Source organism: Armigeres subalbatus, chromosome 2 (assembly GCF_024139115.2).
Source record: "Armigeres subalbatus isolate Guangzhou_Male chromosome 2, GZ_Asu_2, whole genome shotgun sequence".
NCBI classification, from domain to species: domain Eukaryota; kingdom Metazoa; phylum Arthropoda; class Insecta; order Diptera; family Culicidae; genus Armigeres; species Armigeres subalbatus.
Genome location: NC_085140.1, coordinates 210,307,423 through 210,329,950, shown reverse-complemented (window position 1 = coordinate 210,329,950; position 22,528 = coordinate 210,307,423). Strand labels below are relative to the sequence as shown.

At 37.8% G+C, this 22,528-nt stretch overlaps 1 protein-coding gene across 3 annotated transcripts in view; it reads right to left on the bottom strand.

Annotated features, from left to right (window-relative positions):
* Positions 1-2,215: 2,215 nt before the first annotated feature.
* Positions 2,216-22,528, bottom strand: part of LOC134211579 (myotubularin-related protein 8) — a 102,763-nt gene continuing 82,450 nt past the window's right edge. For 2 of the 3 annotated variants that reach the window (XM_062688584.1, XM_062688582.1), the window contains exons 3-10: positions 13,996-14,577; positions 13,723-13,855; positions 10,833-10,929; positions 10,633-10,768; positions 10,067-10,570; positions 6,500-6,688; positions 6,284-6,424; positions 2,216-6,191 (exon numbers count right to left, since the gene is read on the bottom strand). In XM_062688584.1, coding sequence (XP_062544568.1) covers positions 6,048-6,191; positions 6,284-6,424; positions 6,500-6,688; positions 10,067-10,570; positions 10,633-10,768; positions 10,833-10,929; positions 13,723-13,855; positions 13,996-14,577 — 1,926 coding nt within the window. In that variant the 3' untranslated portion in view covers positions 2,216-6,047. The remainder of the gene's footprint in view (positions 6,192-6,283; positions 6,425-6,499; positions 6,689-10,066; positions 10,571-10,632; positions 10,769-10,832; positions 10,930-13,722; positions 13,856-13,995; positions 14,578-22,528) is intronic. The other variant, XM_062688583.1, reaches the window with a different exon arrangement.

The window sequence follows — 22,528 nt, the reverse complement described above, 5'->3', positions numbered from 1 at the left end:
ATAATTTGGGTGTCATCCGATGGTTTGGGTTGGTTTGAATAGAGGCTTACCGTGCACAGGTCGTTTCAGGTTTGTATGACAGTTGATATGGCGAGGTTGAATTTAACATTATTTTGATTGTGGCACTCCGTCATTGGGCGCTGGCGCTGGCGAGGGGGGAGACCATATGACTGGATGAAATATTCAAGAGCTTTAATTCCAAAGACAGTGGATATTAAATGGTGATTTCAATGGTTGGGAGTCGATTTTAATCGAAGTTGCGAATCTTTAGCATGATAATTAGGCTTATTTTTTGCGTTACATTGATTAATGGATCTTTCCTGCGGTGCGGTTTTCGTTCAGTGAAGTCTCCGGAATATTGCTTTAAGCTATGTGGATTCTCTTTTCGCCAGCGTTTGGAGGGAAGGCGCTGTAGCCAGTGTAATGAAAAGTTTAGTTTCTCATACTAGTTTTCATACAAACTTGAACCGGCTAGTGTTCAACCAGTTTTTGTTCAAATCGGTTTTTGGAGGACACTCGGAGCATGGGACGGAATCGAGCGAGCGTGGTGGAGCTGGATCGTTTTTTGAACCACCCTACTACTATTCTTTGTTTTTTTTATAAATACGACACCAATACTACTACAGTATATGACAGTTTTTATTGTACCAATACTTTCAAAGCTTTGTTTTGGTACTCAACCCACCTTCACCTTAAAAGGTTATTAAACGCAGCCGCAGCAGCACGAACAGGTTTATTCGTGCCATACAGTCTTGTTTTTGAATACCTACTTAATTAAAGTGATTCAATACACAAAGTTTATCACTTATGACATACAGTAAATCGATTACGTGGTGAAATGTGCAGAAAATTGTTTGTTCCGGAACATAAAGATTCAGATTCATGAGAAGTTCCGGAGAGTCAATTTCACCAGTCATAAGCTTGTCCGAATAAGCAGCTTGCGATATATTCCCCTCTCATTTCAAGAGAGAAGATACCTAGTAGTCTACATCGGTCCTCATATTCGGGAAGCTGGTCAAAGTAAGGATCAAGCAAAAAAAGTAGGGAAGTCCTTCAAAAATGGCGGCTTTCACGAGGTTTCTTACGTAACATCATCTTCTATATAATAAAAATGAAATGGTCTGTGTTCGTATCCGCATAACTCGAAAACGGCTGGATGGATTTTTTTCATTCCTTCAGCAGATATGTTCGTTATCGCTTCCGACGAGTTTATATGATATTTCCCAATGTGAGTTGAGTAAATCGTAAAAAACTAAAACAAAGATTCGTATAAGAATTTCGCATAGGCAGTTCACAACACGCAATTACGCCTACTATGCAGGACAACGTCTGCCGGGTCAACTAGTATCAAATGAAAATAAGATGAGTGAACTTTGACTTTATTAATTGCTTCCAGCCTGATTTGTTTTTCTTAATCTTCAAATTTCCTATGATAAAAATCGTTCTTGAAGTGACGGAAAAGACGGCTTTGGCAGGTTTTGTTCTATTATTGGCAGGGGGGTTTTTGTCGACCGAATTTTATGAAATTTGGCCACAATATTCTTTGATATGCAAAGAATGTTTAGGCCAAATTTGAGTATAATCAGTCATAAAAAAAACCCCTGACAATAATAGAACAAAACCTGCCAAAGCCGTCATTCCCCCTAGATTATTATTTTAATTAGTAAAACACCTATAGTGCAAAGTACATTTTTATCTCAAATTTTATTACCATTAATCGTTGCCCCTGTTGGTATTAGATTTTCTGCTTTCACTTCTACATTATCGATGTAGCCGCGATGAGCATATCATGATGTAGTATGTTGTTGTATTGTGCTTGGTTGTTCATCTAGTCCGTCCGAGTACCGTTTTGGCTCAAATCCCGAACATGACTCATATTCCGAACGCTGGCGTTTTAGCGCCCTGAAACTTCAACTTCCGCACTGAGGATCAAGATTACAAAAGAATTCAAGCTCCTATGGTGAAGATTACAAGAATAAAGTCAAAATGGCCGTGTTCGGAATTTGAGTCAAAACGGTATTTCCCAAAGCAACCTCCACCGAGTACCTTCCGGTGGCATGGAGAAAATTTGTTGGAAGGGGAACTGATAATCGAACCCACGACCATCCGCTTACAAGGAGAACGTGTTACCAACTACGTCAGGAGACTTCATTTACTAATGAATGCTTGTAAATTAAATAAATAGGTCTTTCTTTCGGGTTAAAACCAATTGTACTCATTCTTCAACCATAGACAATACTTTATTTCCAATACAGTGGTATATCTTTATACATATTAAATTTAAACACATTTTAGCAACAAGTTTGACGACAGAGAACAGAAATCCATCTACAAAAAATATTTTTGAAAGGAAAAATACGTTACAGTTCTTAGTCTTATTTTCTGAATCGAGTTGAATATCTGTTCCCCGTAGTTTTCAATTCTTTCTAGAAATAGAAGAGATTTATCCGATTGCTAATCATGCGTAGTGCTTATTTTAACCTTGCTTGTGCAGGAGTTATGTTCGTCAAGTGCTACCGTTTTATTGATTCAAATGAGAGAGAGAAGTTAAAATATCAAAACTCGTCGCGAAGGACCCTCTATAGTCGTAGTCTAAACTTCAGCAGTAGAAAAAGAAAAGAAATTGTATGCCTTTAGATGACTTGATATTTTTTTTAATTTATAGCCTTTATTGAAGAATATAAGCAGGCTTTACGCAAGCAATGGAACTATATACTGTTCTCTACAGGTAATTAATGTTGCATTACAAAGTTAAAGCTATTTTAGCTCATGATTTTTCGTCATGAAATTTACATCCATAAGAGAGTAACTTTTACTCATTGATTTCAGTACCTACATAGTTTGTTTACATTGTCGGAAAATATAATCGATTACAAGAATATCACAATTTAAAAGCTTGGGAAGGGGTTTAATGTAACGTTCCTAACAGCCTTTGGGTTGTCTTCTTTCTTACGTCTAACTAAGGATTTGCATTATCTATCCGTATTGAAAAAACTTATTATACTAACTAATATATACAATTTAACGGCAAATGATTTATGATGCTTAAAAATATGATGAAAATAATAAAATAGCTTTGGCGAAAATAACAAATGTAAATTTCATTATATGAGGGGTCTAAAACAAAGGAGTGTATAATCAACAAAAAATTACTTTTGAAAAAAATGGACTGTAAAGTATTTCATCAAAATTGTTGCTCAAACATAAAGTTCTTCAGTATATCGCGTATATCGCGCGTGTCTACGATCTATCTTGCAAGCAAAATTAAATGCACAATTCGACGCAATATTGTGCCATAAAACCATATTCCAACACCTTTCGTTCATTCAATTTGGTTATAAAAGCTGCTAACAAGGACACCTATTTTTTGAAGCAGAAGTAAACCCCATTGGAGTATTACACGACCCACAAAATGCAGGAAAAGATTCTTCCTATCATAAACAATAAAGTAATGCAGTTTTACGCATGTTATGCCGGGAATGGGGTAAGAAACCCTAATTAAATTAACTTTAGCCTGCAGCCGGTTGAAAGACTTGAATTCCATCCGTTTAAGGTCACTCCTGACAGAATCCAAGTTTCAAAGTACTCGCGTTTTCGAGGGCACACCACTCGATATGGAGGCGGCGGGCAACTGTCATTTTTGTTGATTCAGCTTTGCTGCGTCGCAGCATGCGTGAAAAAATAAAAATGACAGTTGTGCGTTGCTTCCGTATCGAGTGGTGTGCCTCCGAAAACGCGAGCACTTTGAAACATGGATTCTGTCAGGAGTGACCTTAAAGCTAAACTGTATGGAGCGGAAGAAACTTTTCAAGCAATTAGTTAAAAAACCTCGGTGTTTGTAGTCCTACACTCAGATAAATGAACATTTGATATTCATAAGGTGAAGCTTATGAAAGGCAAAACAAAAATAAATTCACAGTTTAATAAGTCATTTATGCTTACAATAATTGACATTATGAATTTCCATACTTGTGACGTATGTTATCTGTGCACCACATGATTCAAATTCATAAGGTTCTTTATGGTATTTTTCCAAGTCAAAGTGAATGGAAAGTTCAACGACGCTTAAAAATGGCGGACGCGTTCATCATCGAAGAGAAGGATTTGATAGCCGATTTTGTTGCGCATGCACCAGCAGATTGCTTCGATTTCCTCAAAGGTAAGTTTTTATCATAAAAAAGTGGGAAAACGTTAAGGGTCATTAAAACACAACTGAAACTTAGCAAGAAAAATGTGTTTTAAAAAAAGTTAATGATAAATTTCAAAATTTCCAGCCATCGGGTTTAACACCCTTTTCCCTTTTGACCATCGCCGAAGATCACTTTTGCGCGACCTTGAGTCAGTTCTCAAATTCGTGGGGTGCAGAACAAATTTGGATTTGGATACACCAATGGCGTCAAAGAAATGTGAGTAAAGATTTCATACACCATCAATTTTTATAACAAGTTTCGTTTTGCAGCACCTGGATACCATTGTTGTACCCGCAGGAGACAAACATCGAAGGAATATTAAGTCCAGTGGAAGCACCTACTACAGAGATTGAAGTATGCGAGCAAGTCAAGGATAACGAAGAACTGCAACCGAATAAAGTAAAATTAGACATTTTTCTTGAAGACACAAGCACTTTGTCTGTTGAAGCAGGTTGCAGCGGACAAGGCAGCGGATTATCAGAGGTTGTTTCAGAGAAAGTGGAGCAAGCATCGAGCAATAACCCAAAGGTAACATTATACTATAGACAAACAGACATTCATGTAAATTAAGATAATTTATGTGTACACCTGTATTCAATTGACTTGAGTTGATAGTAGTTATGTTTGTAAACTTTTTGACTTTTTTTTCGTATTTCTATCGAGTCAAAACATACACTTTTCTTTCAGTTTCAGTTCTATAGGCTGAAGTGATTGGTAGAAGAAAAAAACTTGTCAGGGATTTCAATATGAACTAACTCTTCATGAACTGATGAACAACGGTAGTGAGAGGACCACACGGAAAATCTTGTTACTGAACAAATTCCTTAGCTAGAAATGGTTTTATAGATAGAGCTAAAATCCGGGTTTTGTTCTTTACTAGTGATAAAATAAGTATTACTGTTATATTTTCTCAAGGATTGATTTTTTATTGATGAGGGGCGTGCTATCAATGACATTCCCAAGCAACCAGAAGTTCGGATAAGAAGGGCTATTTTGGCTTAATCAGCTCTCATTTTAAGTAATTTTTAGTATGGTGGGAGCGTAAAAGTGAACTTTAAAGTTTCGTTAAAGATGCTTGGAACTTGATGTGAACCATAGTGAACTTTAAAGTTTCGTTAAGGATGCTTGGAACTTGATGTGAACCACAGTGAATTAGTTCGGTTAAGAGTAAATTTAAGTAAAATCTGAACTTCTGGTTGCTTGGGTTGTTCTCTGATTAGTCTAAATAGCGCAACCTTGCCATAATGCTGTTGAGAAAACAACAAAAACTGTCACGAAACCGATCAATAGTGACAGACTAATTTGTAATAATCCAATGGATTTGCTTGCAAGACTAAATGTAGATCTTTTACCACTAGACGCATTCCTGGAGAAATAATGTTTCCGGATTCAAAAAATTTCAACGAAATCGATTGAGCTTTAGGAATAAATAGAAATGAATGGATGAACGAAAAACAATAGGCAATTAAATTTAAATGTAGGGGTCGTCCACAAACTACGTACAGACTGCCACCATGTTGTACAACTATCTTCCAACATAGTATTTTCAATGCATATAGACGTCCCGACATCCTTACATAATTTGTAGATGATCCATAGATTAAGGGCTTAACTTGAAATCGACATCCAGTCATCAGAGATGGATTAAATTAAATTCCTACTCGTTGCATTCTGTTGCTTTTTCTCTATTTTTTGTTATCCTAATATCTTAGATTTGCCAATATGAAAAATAAATAATAACGGAAAATAATTTTTGGAGAGCTATACACTAATACATATTCTTATCCATTTACAAAACACTGATAATAAACTATAGGCGTCTAGAGGGGGGAAGGTACAAGGGTGCCATTGAAATACTTAAGTAGGACTAACCTGCGTTGCGACGCGATAACAATTCTTACAAACCGGAACCACATTGCCACTGTCATGGCCAGCCAGGGCGAGTGACTTATCGATGCAGCGACTGCAGTAGACCTCGCCGCATCTCCAACAGTGGTGCTGCTTTAGTAAGGTAGCCATTATTGAGATTTGCTTGACTCGCCATTGTCAGCGATTGGGAGCGGCCCTCGACAGGAGCACACAGCGTTACCTACCTTTCTGGTAATCTGGTCAAATGGAACCGAACAGGAAGGGCAGTTGGACACACTGCGCAGCGGTTTCCATTCAACGGCAACTGAGTTCATTTCTTCCGTGACTTTATTTGCGTCTAGACCGTTTACATTGTACTCGGTCGACTGTGAATGATGTTGGAACACGAATTGTAATGGATCTTATCGAATTTGTCGGTTAAATGTTTGCTTTGTACTTACAGAGAGATTGGAGAAAGAAAAGTTTGAAGTCTTGAGTGGGTGATCGTCATCGGCAGAGGACAGCTCGCTCAGTCTCTTATCGTAATTATAGCGATTATCGTTTACCTCGATACTACGGTTGTCAACGTATTTACTTCCCTGTATTCGCTTGGCTGATTTGGAAATCATGTTCTTGAAGCTGTTGATACGCTGCAATCGATAAAACAATAACTCGATTTGTTGTTAACATAATAGATAAGATTTAAAACTGTTCTTTTTTCTGTTTTCTTCGGGAATATTACCCGATTTTACATGTCATAGTTTTTATGTTCAAAGTGACCAGATATGTTTTGTGTCAGCGCGGGATAAAAAAATAAATCTTTGCTGGTACACAGGGTTCTGTTTTAACGCAATTTTTTTCGCTCCTAATTTTGATCGTGTGACTTCAATTTGCCACCAAAGTCATGTTTCAAAAAATCCTAAATAATTCAAAGAAAAATCACATGGTAATTATTATGCGTTAAACATTTAGGTTGAGTGCAATATTGAGAAAATGTAAATCGTGTAAAAAACAAAATCCACTGTATTCAAAAATGTGCTTAAGGCAAAAATTTAAATTCTTTCTTAAACTAGGAATTGTATTGGTTACACTATTCACTTTTCTTACTTTCAAAGTATTTTTCGTTTTATGCACTTAAGTAGAATCTATTTAACATTCTTTTAACTTATACCGGATTTTTTTTTCCACAAAATTCAACTACGCTCAACTTGGTTGCAATTTTGCAGAGAAAACATCACGCTTGACCTTTTCGGGCAGAATCGCATCGCTAGGGGTCAAAAAATAACCGAGGCGCACTTTTTTAAAGTGTTTATATTGCTTATTATTTCAACGTATCAGCTTCTAATTCAAAATATAGGCTACAAAACACATGCCATGAATCAAAATAATCAAATAATAATATTCAAATTCCAATAAGTTCTTTAAGAATGTTTACTGAATAACTGCTATTAAAAAAAGAAATCTTTTTTTCGAGGGACATTATCTTGAAATAAGTGTAACGCGGGACACTTTTCAGCGCGGGACAAATAGTGAAAATGCGGGACTGTCCCGCGAAACGCGGGACGTCTGGTCACTTTAATGTTCAGGGTACTGCCAAATCACACCAAGCGCCTACAAAAAATACCCATTTTTCTGCCTTTCGTTTAGCAGATTTATGTGATTGATTACAAAACGTACCGAATCAAATATCCATGCGAGCAAGGTTATTCGATAATAAATTATTGAAATGTCACTTTTAAGTTTAATTATCCTTTCCCCTCGGATATGTTACCTTGCCGCGGTGGGTCGGCTTACGCCATTAGCACTGATATGGCAACCAAAGACATATCCTGTCGTGGTGGTATCACATGTTGACTATTTTTGTTTGGTGCCGCGTTACATATCTGGCATTGACGCACTAATTTACGGCATTTGCATGTGATCCAACAGATCTCGTATCTTGGAGCCTTGAATGGTAGTGCAGTCAAGCAGAGGCCTTTTTCATCAGTGATAATGATGTGAGTTCTCTTCTTTTCAGCAATACTTTTCTGATGCGTTCCCTGTGACGATGAGTCGTAGCCACGCTTACATTTAGCTAGCTAGGCATTTATTGAAAAACAAAGTATTCAAGACATTCGTAGGGAATCGACTGCTGGATTCACTGAGTAGTAGTTTTTTCAAAACTAGGAACGTGGTGCCCTCCTTAGCCGTGCGGTAAGACGCGCGGCTACAAAGCAAGACCATGCTGAGGGTGGCTGGGTTCGATTCCCGGTGCCGGTCTAGGCAATTTTCGGATTGGAAATTGTCTCGACTTCCCTGGGCATAAAAGTATCATCGTGTTAGCCTCATGATATACGAATGCAAAAATGGTAACTTGGCTTAGAAACCTCGCAGTTAATAACTGTGGAAGTGCTTAATGAACACTAAGCTGCGAGGCGGCTTTGTCCCAATATGGGGATGTAATGCCAATAAGGAGAAGGAGAAGATAGCTGACTCATAACTAATCATTAGTACATGATAGATAATGACAGTTAGTTTGGAAACGATCAAGCTACTTATTAGAACATAATAATAGTAATACCTTGACAAAGGAATAACAATAAAATAGACTAAATGCACGAACAGTTTCCACTTTTTACAAGACATAACTTACATTGTGTTTGATAGTACTGACATAGGATGAACCAATAACTTAGGCAAACAAAGTAATTCAAGAAAAAAAAATCCTCTCTACCGACCTGAGCGTTAGCGTCTCCGATAACAATTTTCACGTCATGCTTTGGGCACTCTCCATAGGCTTTATCAAGACATTCATAAAACGTGTCCTTCACGTCGTCGGTTTTATCGTTTGTCGGTGCGTAAACGTTGATTAGGCTGTAATTGAAGAATTTGCCCCGTATCCTCAACACACAGATTCGTTCGCTAATGGGCTTCCACCGCATCACTCGCTTCATCTGCTTGCCCATCACTACGAAACCAACTCCATGCTCTGCTTTTTCGCCGCCACTGTGATAGATGTTATACTTGAATGCAGTGTTGGTCGTGGGGTCCATGGCTCGGAATTCACGTTCTCCGGATCTAGGCAATCGCACTTCTTGAATACCAGCCACGTTCACTTCAACCTTCGGCTTACTCGTCCAGGTTCATTTAGGGTCCTGACATTTCCGGGTACCGAGTTTGCAATCATATAGTCCTTATTTCGTTGCCGGGTCGGTTGCCAAAAATAACGTTCTCTTTTTCTTCTACATATCTCCATTTTTCGTGGTATTTGAGAGGCTTCAGTAAGCTACCTTACCGGGGTCGCGTTACCTACATCGCGATGATGGGGCTGCCACCTTAGGTATAGCTGACGCGATACAGCATTTCGTTAATCAGCCGCTGGGTACCAGGGAGACGCTGTTCGAGCCGCACCTCCTGGTGAACAGACGCTCGAGGCGTACCTACTCACTCTAGCTGAAGAAGGACAACAGTGCCCAGGCTGCACTACCAGCTAAGTACACAGCCCTTAGCTGGCGGTCTTTTGTCATCGGACGACCCGTGGAAGCGTGAGATAGGGACTTGTGGGGACCAGAGCTCTGTCGGGCGCTCCTTCCTTGCTGTCAACCCACCATTTTGCAGCCCGTAATTACTTAAGTACCCTAAAATCCTTTCCTTTCCTACTGTATTATTGTATTCTCTAACCTCGACCAAACCGCGAGTTTTTCGGTTCCCAAAAACTAACACTATGCCTATAAGAATCAAGAAATGTTTTGTTAAACTTGATTTCTGCTCCGTAACGCTTCACGGCACATGAGCCTTCCAAATAAATGGAAGATAAAAAATAGATTCTACAGCACGACGTCATGAATAAATTCGTCGAATGAACTTTCTACTGACTCCAACAAGCTTCGAGTTCGTGACTGGTTGGCCGCCCCTGAGTCCAACAAAAAGTACTACTAATCTGTCACCAGATTGTGTTTACATTCAGACGCTGCAGAACCTAGTAGCAGTTCATTTGAGTAAAAAGGCCAAACATAAACGATAGGTTCAGAATTGAAGAATCAACTTACCTTTGTTAATAACTGTACATGATCATCCAGTGATGTTGAATGGTCCTTACTGGCAATCAGCATATCCTCCAGAGGTTCCCGTGGATGGATTCCACTCTCGAATCGGCTGTACATCCCACGCCAGAACTTTATACATTGTGGAGCCAAATTTGGCCGAATGGTTTCGTCCATTTCCGGTCGGTAAAGTGGGTTAATATACTCATTCAAATGATTAGACATGTAGCCCCACAGGGAAAACGTTTTCTCCGACAGTCGAAGATCCAGGCGATCCTTTTCGCAGTTTCCGACAAACGTGCCGAATTGACAGGACATAACATGGTCATGCAATACGAGCAAAAAGCGCTCGTTGAACTCAAACGCATCGTTGCGTTGTTGCATCAACTGCCAAGCGCAATCCAATAGTTGGGTGAAAACGGGAGACACCTCTTTTGGATCGTTTTGTATATGTCCGCACCGATCACTAAACTTGTGTCCAAATGCTAACCAGTCTTTCTCGATAAGTGCCTGAATTGTTATAGAATGAAACTGTCAAATCAAAGCTAAAACCTTAAAAGAGGGAATATTACTTGAAATCCTTTGATAGTGCGGTAATATGGATCCAACATAAGCGCTGCCAACGAGCAAACTTGTGCCGTGCGATCCCAGCCATCGGAACAATGTACAACAACGGAAATCCCTTTGTCGACAGCATTGGCAATAAAGCTGGAATGAAAAGTTATTCGTTTGAGTCTCCACTATAATACATCTGTGCAATGAAATAACATACCTAGATGTGTCCAATATTGATCGTATGTGTTTGAGCCAACCGGAAGATTCGAGCGCGCTCAAAAAACTATTCATTGTTGGTGACTTCTGTTCGCAACCTTGAACAAGCAATAAGATTCGTTTTTATACAACAGTAGTAATGGCAGTTTCTTGAAATTCCCATAATATGTCCCATAAATGTTTGGTTGACAAAATGAATGATTATTTAAATAAAAGCAGCAAACATATCTAGTGGCCATACACTAATTACGTAAGGGTTTTATTTTCTGGGTTTTGTTACTCCTCCCCATGTTAGATTTTAATACATTTTTTAATGTATATGAAGCGTAAGATAGACCCCTTCATAAGCCCTTATATGAACCGGTGCCAGCGAAAGTGGTACATGTTACATTGAGTAAATTTTTCAGGAGACGCATTTTCTAAAAAACATCGAATAATAAATTCATATTTGCAATTTTTTGCAACTAAGTTGTACCAACATGTTATGACTGATTTGCCTAAAGATAGTAGTGAAAAATAAGCGAATTTTATGACAAATTTCAAGTTTATTAGAACAAATTGCACATGTACCACTATTAATGGGAACAAAAGGAAACAGAAACCGAAAAACGTTGACAGTAAAAGTGGTACATGTACATTTTTGAAATCATTATAAACGGCAGTAAACTATCTTGAAATTCAAAATAGAATTGAAATCTGTTGTGAAAACAGTCATGTTGCTGAATTTTCTTTTAAATAAGCTGATTTTAGTGGGTGGAACTGTACATGTACCACTTTTTCGGGCAACGAAATGGCCATTGTGATATATACCAGAAAATAAAATATGCATATCTCCAGATTTAGTTGCCAAAAATCACTTTTTCGTTATGTCCTTGCTAGATCTTTGCAAATAGAAGCCGTTGGTGTAAAAAACTCAAAATTGACAAAAATGGTTTATGTACCACTTTCGCTGGCACCGGTTCATATAATAAGTGTACGGCCTCTTACACTGCCGTGCATCGCAAATATCTGTCCCATCTTTGCTGGGTTTCCTATTCATATGGGACAAATATGCGATTCACGGCAGTACAGGGGTTAGACAAAAAGGTTGAGATAGGTAATATTACGTCGAAATTCAAATCATCATAACTTTGCGTACAATAATCCGATTTTGATAAAAAAAAAATCACCGAAACCGGACGCTTTTCTAGTATACTGTCCCCCTGCAAATCCTAAGATTGGTCCTTGGCCACCGCAGATGTTCCGCGTTTTCCGAAAGTATGTTCAAGATGCATTTTTTCCACTGCTTGTCATTTTATGTTTACGTTTACTGTTTACCAATTTGTAACAGGTTCCGGGTGTTCTGCGAAAGTGACATTTGTTCACGTTGTATGGCCAATCCTGTACCGATTTTACGAAAATGGTCATTTGCGTATACCTAACGGATTTTCGGTCTGCAGCCAGCATTGATCAGCATATTAGTTCTAGTTTCCATGGAGAGTATAAAAAACGGTGGCAGTAAACGTCAGATAAAATGACAAGCAGATGAAAAAATGCATTTTTAACATGTCCTCGGAAAACCCGGAACATCTCCGGTGGCCAAAGGCCAATCTAATGTTTTGCATGTGGATAGTATACTTGAAGAGTTTCCGCGTCCGAAGGTCCCAGTTTCATCAAAATCGGATTATTCTACGCTTAGTTATGCAGATTTGAACTTCGACAACATTTTGCCTATCTCAAGCTTTTTGTCTAACTCCTGTATGCATAAATACTAGATTTTATAGTAAGCTACCTGTAATCGCATATTTCTAGACCAACATTTGAAAAGGGCTTATATATAGCTTTATATGCAGATAAAGAATCATAAGAAATAAATTTTGGCTGTTACGCCCTTTTCAAATATTGGTCTAGATTTGTCCCATATGAATAGGTCAGTCAAAAACCTAGGTATCGAATTGAATTTGTTTTGAAAGAAAACTTGAGTGTATCTACTTCTAGCAAGACAAAGGAATTAACTAAGCTGAACAAAAGCTCTCACGGTCATCTTCAAAAAAGAAAGTTTGAAAACTATATTATTGTAGTTTAGCAGACTGAATAGGGTAACTGTACGCTTAGTGGAGGTAGCACCAATAGTGGAGGTACTTTACAATGGTATCAGTTGATGTATCGTGCTTTAAATATCCTGTCAAATGCAACTTATCCTAAGATTTCGCTTGAAAAACTATTGAAAACAATGATTTTTCTTAAAAAAATTGACTCCTTTCGCACCTATAGTGGTGCAACTGTCCCAATAGAGGCGAGTCTCATAAAAAATCAATGGATAGTACCACTATGGGAACCCAAATTATTTTTTACCGCCGCTAAAGGAACAGTGTACCCATTAGTGGTGCAAGCAATATTTGGTAGTTGTTGATGTTAAATGACATCAATCTCATTTTTGTTAGCAAATTTATTAGTTTATCTATTGGCTAAAATATTAAAGTTGTAAATTTCCCGTAATTATCAATTTAAAAAAAATATTTTCTTTTGTGGATCTACTAATACCTCCACTATTGGTACCGTTACCCTAACTGGATTTGAACGAATGGTCAGTTTTATAGAATCAAATCGAGCATTTAATAGTCGATAGGAATTTTAGAATCTATTTTTAAAGTAAGGTTTTTTTAAATCTTTATTGAGGTGACTTTCAGTTCAAGGCTGGCTCCTCTCCGGAAAGGTATTGAGTTCTTCAACGCAATAGTTGTGATGTTTTTGCTGCAACTGGTTTATCCCACCTATTTTTATTTTATATATTCTACATTTAGTGTTAGTGATTCTGGCCTTGGAGAACTTAATACTCTGAATAACTAGTTGAAATGTTGCAGTTATTTTATGGGACATATATTATATTGCAAACCAGTAGGAATACATACACTCGATGACTTTTTGCAGGCTGGTTCGCATTGTGTGAATGTTTTCAATGCCGAGAAACTGGAACTTGATATTCTCGTAGTTCGCTTCATTTTCATATCCCTTCCCGGCTGCACGATTCGCCATAGCATTAATCTAAATGATTCAGAAAAGGGAAAAGTGTCAAACAAATATCAAACCGACATGATAATGAATGTATTTGATTAAACCTCCAACTTCGCGCGATTGCTAGCGAAGCTACGAACAAACCAGAAATAATGTGGAAACAAACTTACCCTTGGTCTAGTGTCCACCACGTACATGAAGCCACAGTTGGGATTGGTTTTCCTTATCGCTTCCAACATTTGTTCGTCCTCCAAGCAACGGGCACTGAAACCGGACAGCGGCTGACTGCAGCGGCAAATCGATGCCCTGTTGGTGTGTAAGTAGGTCAACGCCGGAAGGCGCCCCTTAGACCGGAAACGAGAACTGCCGAGCAGCATTGCAGTGCTCGCATCGGCAGGCACGTACAGCCGTTGAGGGTAGGTGTCGCACAGCTCGTAGTTCTGGTTCAACGTACATAGGCTCCAGTGGTCGTTGGGGGCCCGCATACGTTTGAATTCATTTTCCAGTTTGAAATAGTCCCACCCAACTGTCTTTGGCAACTCTTTGGCATGGGATGTGTATTGGAAGCAGTAGAGATTCTTGATGTTCACCGGTTGGTAAAGTTTCATCAGCGTTGTGTACACATCGTGACACTCACGTTCCTTAGGAATGACAAACGTGATAGACAAAAAGGTCTTGCATCGTATCAGCAGTGGCGAGCCAGTTGTGCTCAGCGGCAGCTTCTCAACACCGCCAATGTGCATGTACAAAATCTAAAACGATGGAGAAAAACAATATGCTTAATGCATAGAAGAAAATAAATAAATCACCCGGCGATGATGACACTATTCTTCTTTCAATGATTATGAATTAGTATTTATGTACTTTGACCTATGTAGACTTTTAGAAGTATTAGTTGAATGCATCGCGCTAGAATTTTTCATCTTTTTGTAACTAATTTCATCCGTCAATTTCTAATTTTCTAATTCATCTGAAATTCCTTTCATTGTTTATGGTTTTGGCGCTTATGTTTATGGCGCTCACATAGCGAGAGAGAGTTAAATGTAAATGTCGTGTGTATTTTTGTTCGCTTTCGGAGTGAAATGATAGCCTTTCGGTACAACTTTGTTGTACGAGAAAGGCAAAAAGCAATAAATAAATTTTGACGAAAAAATGCTGAGTAAATTCTGAAGAATTAGCCGAAAAAAATTTTAGGGTAGCCTTTGCCGAGAAAATTTCCAAGAGTTCCCGAAGAGTTTACCGAGTTTAAAGAATTTTTTACAAAAGAATTTGTTATGGAAATTCTAAAGAATTTGACGAATGAATTCCGAAGATTGTGGCTTAGTGGCCGTGCGGTTAGCGACGTCAATTGTCTAGACGCTCCGGCAAGCAGGAAACATTGTATTCTTTAATTTCCCGATCAACCTGATTTTTCACAGGTTTTTAAATACTATCTGAATTTTCTTTGATTTTTCGTGATTTTTTTCATGGGGCTAACTCATAGTTTTATTAACGCTTAAGGTCGTGATCAACTAAAATCCGTTGTAAAACGGCTGAGTTATTGGCTCGTACTTCCTGACCTCTTTTCGTGACGGTCCCAGATCTGAAACTTTAGAATGACCCCTCTATCTTACCGGAGGACCTAATTCTACGTCAAAATTCTCAACTCGTCCATTGGGTGTTGTGTCCTGTCCGTTATCCCATACTAGGTGTTAAGTGTTCAGTCTGTACGACCTATGGTTGAATACGGTGTTCCTGTCTTTTTTTTTATTTTTGGTAGTTTCTAAGCAACTTCCGGAGAATATTTCGAGGAAACTCCGAAGAATTACCCGATAAAATCCCGAAGAGTACGTCGAAGAAATTACAAGATTTTGCCAAGGAACTTCTGAAAAATCTCCCAGAGAAATTCCGAAGAATTATACCAAGGAAGTATTTTCCCGGGGAAAAAAAAGATATTTTACACCTTCCAACGAATTGCAGAAAATAAAATTTTGGAAAAATCTTTTTAAAACATTCCCGACAATCAAATGCACGCCGAATCACGCCGCCAAACAAAATCACGACAAATTCCGCCGCCGACGCACAGAGGGACGAATCCTTAGAAAGAGGGTCAAAAGATCATTTTTCAAAATGATGTATTCTATTTTTTAAATATTTTTCTCGCATTATACAGGTAATAAAACATTGTAAATTACTTTGATGATGATGATGATGATGATGGTCCCGCCACATACCCCTACAAAGGTTTGAGCAAGACGAGTTATCTTTTAGATAATTAATTAAGATCAATTTAATCAGATTTGCCAATAACAAAAAAAACGATCCGATTATTTTACAGATATAAATTCTAATACTGTCCATCGCTATACAGCAAAAAACTAAATTAAAAAAAAATGAACTGCAGATTTGATTCATCACTTAGCAAACACCGGTAGTGATACCTCGAGGTCTACAGAAATGCAAAACTTGTGATACCTCTCGCACAGATTTCAAAAGCTTTGCCAGGAACCGCTTTACGTCTTATCAACAAAACCGCATTTTACATCTAGGAAGTATCTTTCAGCATTTATTTTGATTTTCGACAACAAAACGCCTAAACTTGTGATACCTCTCCGTCGATATCAAAAGCTCGTCTTCTATCGCGTACAAAGACAATCTACCAGGTAGCCAAGGCCAATCATCTATTTCCACACATTACTAGACATTCAAAATTCACTTTCATCCATCACGCAAACAGCTCAAAAATGTCAATGATTGGAATAAATTATAAACTTATATCTGTATTGCGCGCGCGAGGCTCAAACTTTTGTAGACTACACAAAAAAAGATTCAATTTAAAATTACGTCAACAATATAAAATCCATCATCATCATCGAGGCGATCGTTGTAGTCAATTAATGCCTCAATAAATAAGAAATAATTCAGATTTCAGCTAAACATCCGTTGGTCACAACTTCATCAAGATTTAAAGTTAGTCAATTATAAAAACTTGTCGAGCAGCCGTTCAAAAAGCAGCTTTGATGTGTGAAATACATTGTCTCTTAAACTGTGTTAGTGTTGCTGCACGTTTGATCTGTGTAGGCATCGAATTGAATACATTTATACCCTTGAAAAACAATGAATTTTGTGAAGCACCATGTAAAAAGAAAGGCGTTCTTACTTCATCCGCGTGTCTTGTATTATACCTATGTATGTCACTTCCTCTTTCAATTCGATCACACAAATATCGAGGCAGCAAACCATTAATTACTTTAAAATGAACACCATAGTTAAATATACAATTCTTTGCTTCTCCGACAGCATCTGCAAGGCGTGCAACCAAAATGTTGAGGAAGTGAACCTATTGCATCTCAAAAATCAAACGCATTATTTTATTTTGCAAACGCTGTAATCTCGATATTTGTGTTTCACTAGCCAGAAAAAGGATGGAAAGGCAAAAGTCGAGATGAGGGGAGATGATTGATTTATACAAATATATTTTACTAGCAATCGTTAAATCTTTTTTCAATCGGCATAATATTCCGTACTTCTTGGCAATTTTCTTGATGACATTGTCAATATGGGTACCAAATTTTAGCTTGTCATCAATAATCACGCCAAGATATTTAATTTCCCGCACGCGATCAATTGTATCATCATCCATTACAACAGAGACGTCTGCATTTAATCGATTCCGTGAAATTACCATGAACTTGGTTTTACTAATATTTAATTTCAACTGTTTGTATTTCAACCATCTACTTAGAGAACGTAAATCTTCATTCAAGTGTTGGACGGCGTCATCTAAATTCTTAGCTGCAATGAATATAACGGTATCATCAGCAAAAAGATTTATGTCACAAAATCGTAAAACTCGCCGCATGTCATTGATGTACATAATAAATAAAATGGGCCCTAATACACTTCCCTGTGGCACGCCGAGAGTGTTCTCCACGAGACTCGAAACAAAATCATTAAAGGCAGTCCGTTGAGTTCTGTCAGCCAAATAGCTTTCAAACCATTTGTATGCAGAACCCGAAATTCCAAAGCGCTTGATTGTTTTCAACAACAAGGGCCGAGAAATTGTCTCAAAAGCGCGTTTCAGATCCAAAAACACAGCAACAATCGTATCTTTACGCTCCATTTGTTCTTTCCATTTTGCCAATACCAAATTCAATGCGGTTTCACAAGAATGACCTTCTCGATATCCCGATTGCTCCGGTATCAGCAAGCTATTAGTATTCAAATAAGTTAATAGCTGGCCTTTAACAACTAGTTCTAAAATTTTCTCTAATGTGTGCAACATGTTGATGGGACGAAACTCTTCGGCTTTAATCGTTCCAGCAACTTTTTGTATAGGAATCACAAGAGATTCCTTCCAAACTTGTGGCACGTGCCCAGTTTGCAATGATTCATTAATAAGGTCCAGCAAGTTGTGTCCGATGACTTCAAAGCAATCTTGTATAACATTTGCGTTTACATTATCTACTCCAGCCGTTTTTCCCATATTAAAACAAATTTCCCTAAGTTCTTCCATTGTTATTGGGTGAAAGCCTTCAAATCTGCAATTAACATTAATCGGCTGCTTTATTTCGTCGGGTTCATCAACTAATGCGATAGATTGGTTAATTGATGAAACACTTTCTACGAAATATTTATTAAAACTATCTGCAATTACGTCTTCTGATTGCTCTAATGTGCCATTAAAGGTTATGGACCGCGGTTTACAAGAACTAGGTTTCATTAAAGATTTTAAAATTTTCCATAACTCTTTGCTGTTGATTTGATGTTGATCAATTTTCCTCTGAATGTATTCGCAACGTGTGCTTTTCAAAGTTTGAGAATATTTGTTCCGCGCCACCTGATACCTATTCCAATGATTATCACTATTACTTCTACAAAACTTTTTGTACAATTTATCTCTTTTACGCCTCAGACGCAATAGATTTAAATTGTACCAGCTGTTCGAGTTATTTAAAGATACATACTTGTGTTTAACTAATTGATTGGTACAGGTTTTTAAAACATCAGTAAGAACAGCTGATTTCTGATCTAAAGAACCGGTATTTGAATGAAAATCCACGCTTCTTTCGACAAGGCCCGAAACAGCTTGTTTCGAATATTTCCTCCAGCACTTCAATTTTATTACATTACTATAATTACTACTATTGTCATCAACGTTAATCACTAGTGTTTCATGATCGGTTATTTTCAATTCACAATTTTTTTCTACACTAATAGAATCAAAATTAGAATAAACATGGTCAATTAATGTCCTACTGTGCCGGGAAATACGCGTATGTTCAACAACTTTTTGCTTTAAATTGAAAAAATCTGCTAATCGTTTCAAATGATTCGAATCATGGATGTCACACCAATTGATATTAAAATCACCAGCGAGTATATTTAATTTACTAGGGTCAATGAACATCTCCAACCAGTTCTCTAAAATTTCAATAAAACGCTGGTCACTTGAACTGGGAGAATGGTATATAACAGCATAATTACCAGTCTTCATGCCACGAACAACTGTAATGCCCAAAAACCAGTTTCCGTCACAGACTTCATTTAATTGAAGCTTAAACTGAACTGATTCTTTGACATAAATAGCAACACCGCCAGTGTGTCTCGAATGTGATAAGCAAGCAGCCACACTGTATCCCGGAATACTATACTGATCAAAAGCTTCCATGTCAACAATATGCGTTTCAGATAAGAATACTATAAATGGACGTTTATCTTCCACAATCTTACGTAAAGCAACGTAGTTTGTGGATAACCCAGCAATATTCAAGTACAAACTATCGAATTGGTTCACATTACTACTGGAACTTGGTTGCTATTCATTGAAACGTAGGCTGCTCTTTTTTCGATCAAATAACCGTTTGAAAACTTTACAATCAGTACTAAATGCACCATGGTTAACGTCCAAGTTAGTTTTACGTTCTTTATTTATTTTTACACAATTAATACATTTCAATACAGTTGACGTGCAATCGGACGTTTTGTGACTTTCGCTGCACTTGGAGCACGCAGTGCTATTTTTGCAATCCGTGCTCATGTGCCCAAATTCTCCACATTGAAAACATCTCAAGATACTAATTTCCGGAACTACAAGGCACCGATCAAACCTTATATTTACCTTTTTCGCGGTCAACAAACAACTGTGAGTTTCTTTATCGACTTCAATTATCACGTTGTACTTGTTGTACTTGAAACGTGGATTTTCATACATCCTAACGACCTTGACATCATTAATAGCGATGTCTTTATTCTGATCTTTCAAGATCTGGATGAAGTCATCCGAAGAAAATTTATCACTCATACCCATCACTTTCAATCTAGGCACCGATGATGGAACAACAGCATATAGCTTTCTCCCAACTTGCTTTGAATGTCATTTTTCACAACTTCAATATTGTAGCCTGTTGCACACTCAGCAATTATAGAGCCGTCTTTCTCGTTCCTAAAGTTACTGATTTTGTGTGTTTTAGGATCCAGTTTAGAATTCAAAAAGCTGCGAGTAACATCGCTATCCTGATTGGACTCTTTCGGCTTAATCACTATGACAGGGCGAGTCTTACGAGCAACCTTTACTTCATTATTGGTTGTACTTTCTTTTCTGATCTTACTATTTTTGTTTTTATTCCCAGTGTTTTTCTTCAAAACCTCCGCGAAACTAATTTTTTCTTCAACTACATCATCAGATGCCTCGTCGGCATATTCCTGAACTTTACGCTTCTTGCCTCTGGGATTTTTTGTCGACTCCGAAGTCGAGCTTGATGAACCTTGCATAACATTAATTGCAGCTAATTTATTGTTCGCATTAAATTGAAAATGAACCTTTCATATTATCCAACTCATTTCCAATTAAATCCTGAAATCCACCAATTGCATCATCGAGGGCGTTTTGTACCCTTTTCCCCAATTGATCCATCCGTCTTTCAACGCGATGTTCATCTGAGCAGTAATGTGATCTCGAAATGCCACTGATCGAATCAGAAAGCGAAGATATTTTCTTCATCTCCTCTTCGAGGTTATGGACATTCGAGAGCAAAACATTCTGCTCGCCACAACACTGGCTTGACAAACAATGATCACACTTGAAAACAACATTCACGTTCTCTGTGACCAGCTTTGCCAATGATTTGGATATGGACGTGCACTTGTAGTGGTACACTTTAGCGCAACCACAACCAGAACAACTCATTGGTAAATCACTGGGCAGAACCCCCATACCACACTCACTACACTCAACCATCTCGCTTGTGCCTTACGCAGCAAACAAACGGTACCATGCAGACAGCACTAAACACAAAGAAACAATAAAAACGATCAAAATGTTACCTGCCGCCAGCAGCGGCTGGGGCTGTAAAAACCAAAATTGAACGAAAATAACCAGCAGACGAAACTTGTCTTTTGATTATTTCGTTACACTGCACTAATGGGCGCGCAAAGAAAAGCTTTTTCCTGCGGCACTATATCACTTTCACACTCAATTAATTTATTTTAATCACTGCACGGCAGAACTGAACTACTCCGGTCACCACTTTATCATCGTATGAGTTGAGTATGAGTTTGGTTGAGTCAATTTGACGATATTGTGCCCATTGGGGTACCTTTGAAGTTGGCATGAAAACTGTTTTTTACACCATTGATAATATATAAATATGAAGTATGATATCTTTGCAATATTTTTCTAATTTGTTATTGAATCATTTCAAACTCAATACATCTTCAAAGATAACATAATCAACTATCAATTGCATACATTGTATCACAAATTCATGAAATGTTCACCCTTGGCTTATGGAGTTGAATTTGGGCTTATTTCGAAATTTACTCATTTCGTGGTGTTTTCATGTGGTCAGAATAGTAGTTTGTGCAACTAGTTGCAAAAAGATGATTTTTTCAGCACGAGTTGTACGTTTATCCAACGAGGCTTGCCGAGTTGGATAAATACTACGAGTGCTGAAAAAATCGAGTTTTGCAACGAGTTGCACACGCTATTTTTTGCAATGACGAAAAATGGGCTTTAATATGATAAATCTTTACCAAAATTGTACAATCGAATTTACTCCACATGATCATTCATGCCAATAAATTATGTTGCGGCAGAGAACAATAAGATTCCATCTTATCTTGCCAAATTGCATAGCTTGAAAAGCTATGGAGCGATGGATGCAATTGCCTTTGGAAAATTGTGATGTTATGTCCAACAAATCATTTCATTTATTACGAGACGCTTAGAGTACACTATTTAAACACTCACCCAAACTAATTCAGCTAAATGTTGTCATGTAACTACTGTCCCAATGTAGGTTTTTCATTATAGCACCCAAATGAGTGCTATAATGAATATTATGCAACCCATTTGAGTTGCATAATGGTCATTAAAGCACCCATTCTGTTGGTATGGAAAAGTAGGCCGTTTTATCACTCAAATAACAACTGTAAACCAGGTTTTATGATCAGGAATTGCAAAAAACATTTTATCCATCATTACCCAGCGCTGAAAATCACATGGCTACTAGATTACATTATATATTTTCAAACTAAACCAAATTTAGGGCCCGCCAGGGCCCGCAGGTTTTTTACGAGGCATTTGAAAATAACATAAAATACATGAAAATGTATGTATCTGTACTTAATGCTACAATCACAACAATTGTTATGACATTACGTGTTTGACTACGGTCGAGTTAAGTCGCATCGGCGCAATCGGTCGATCGCAGTTAATTCATT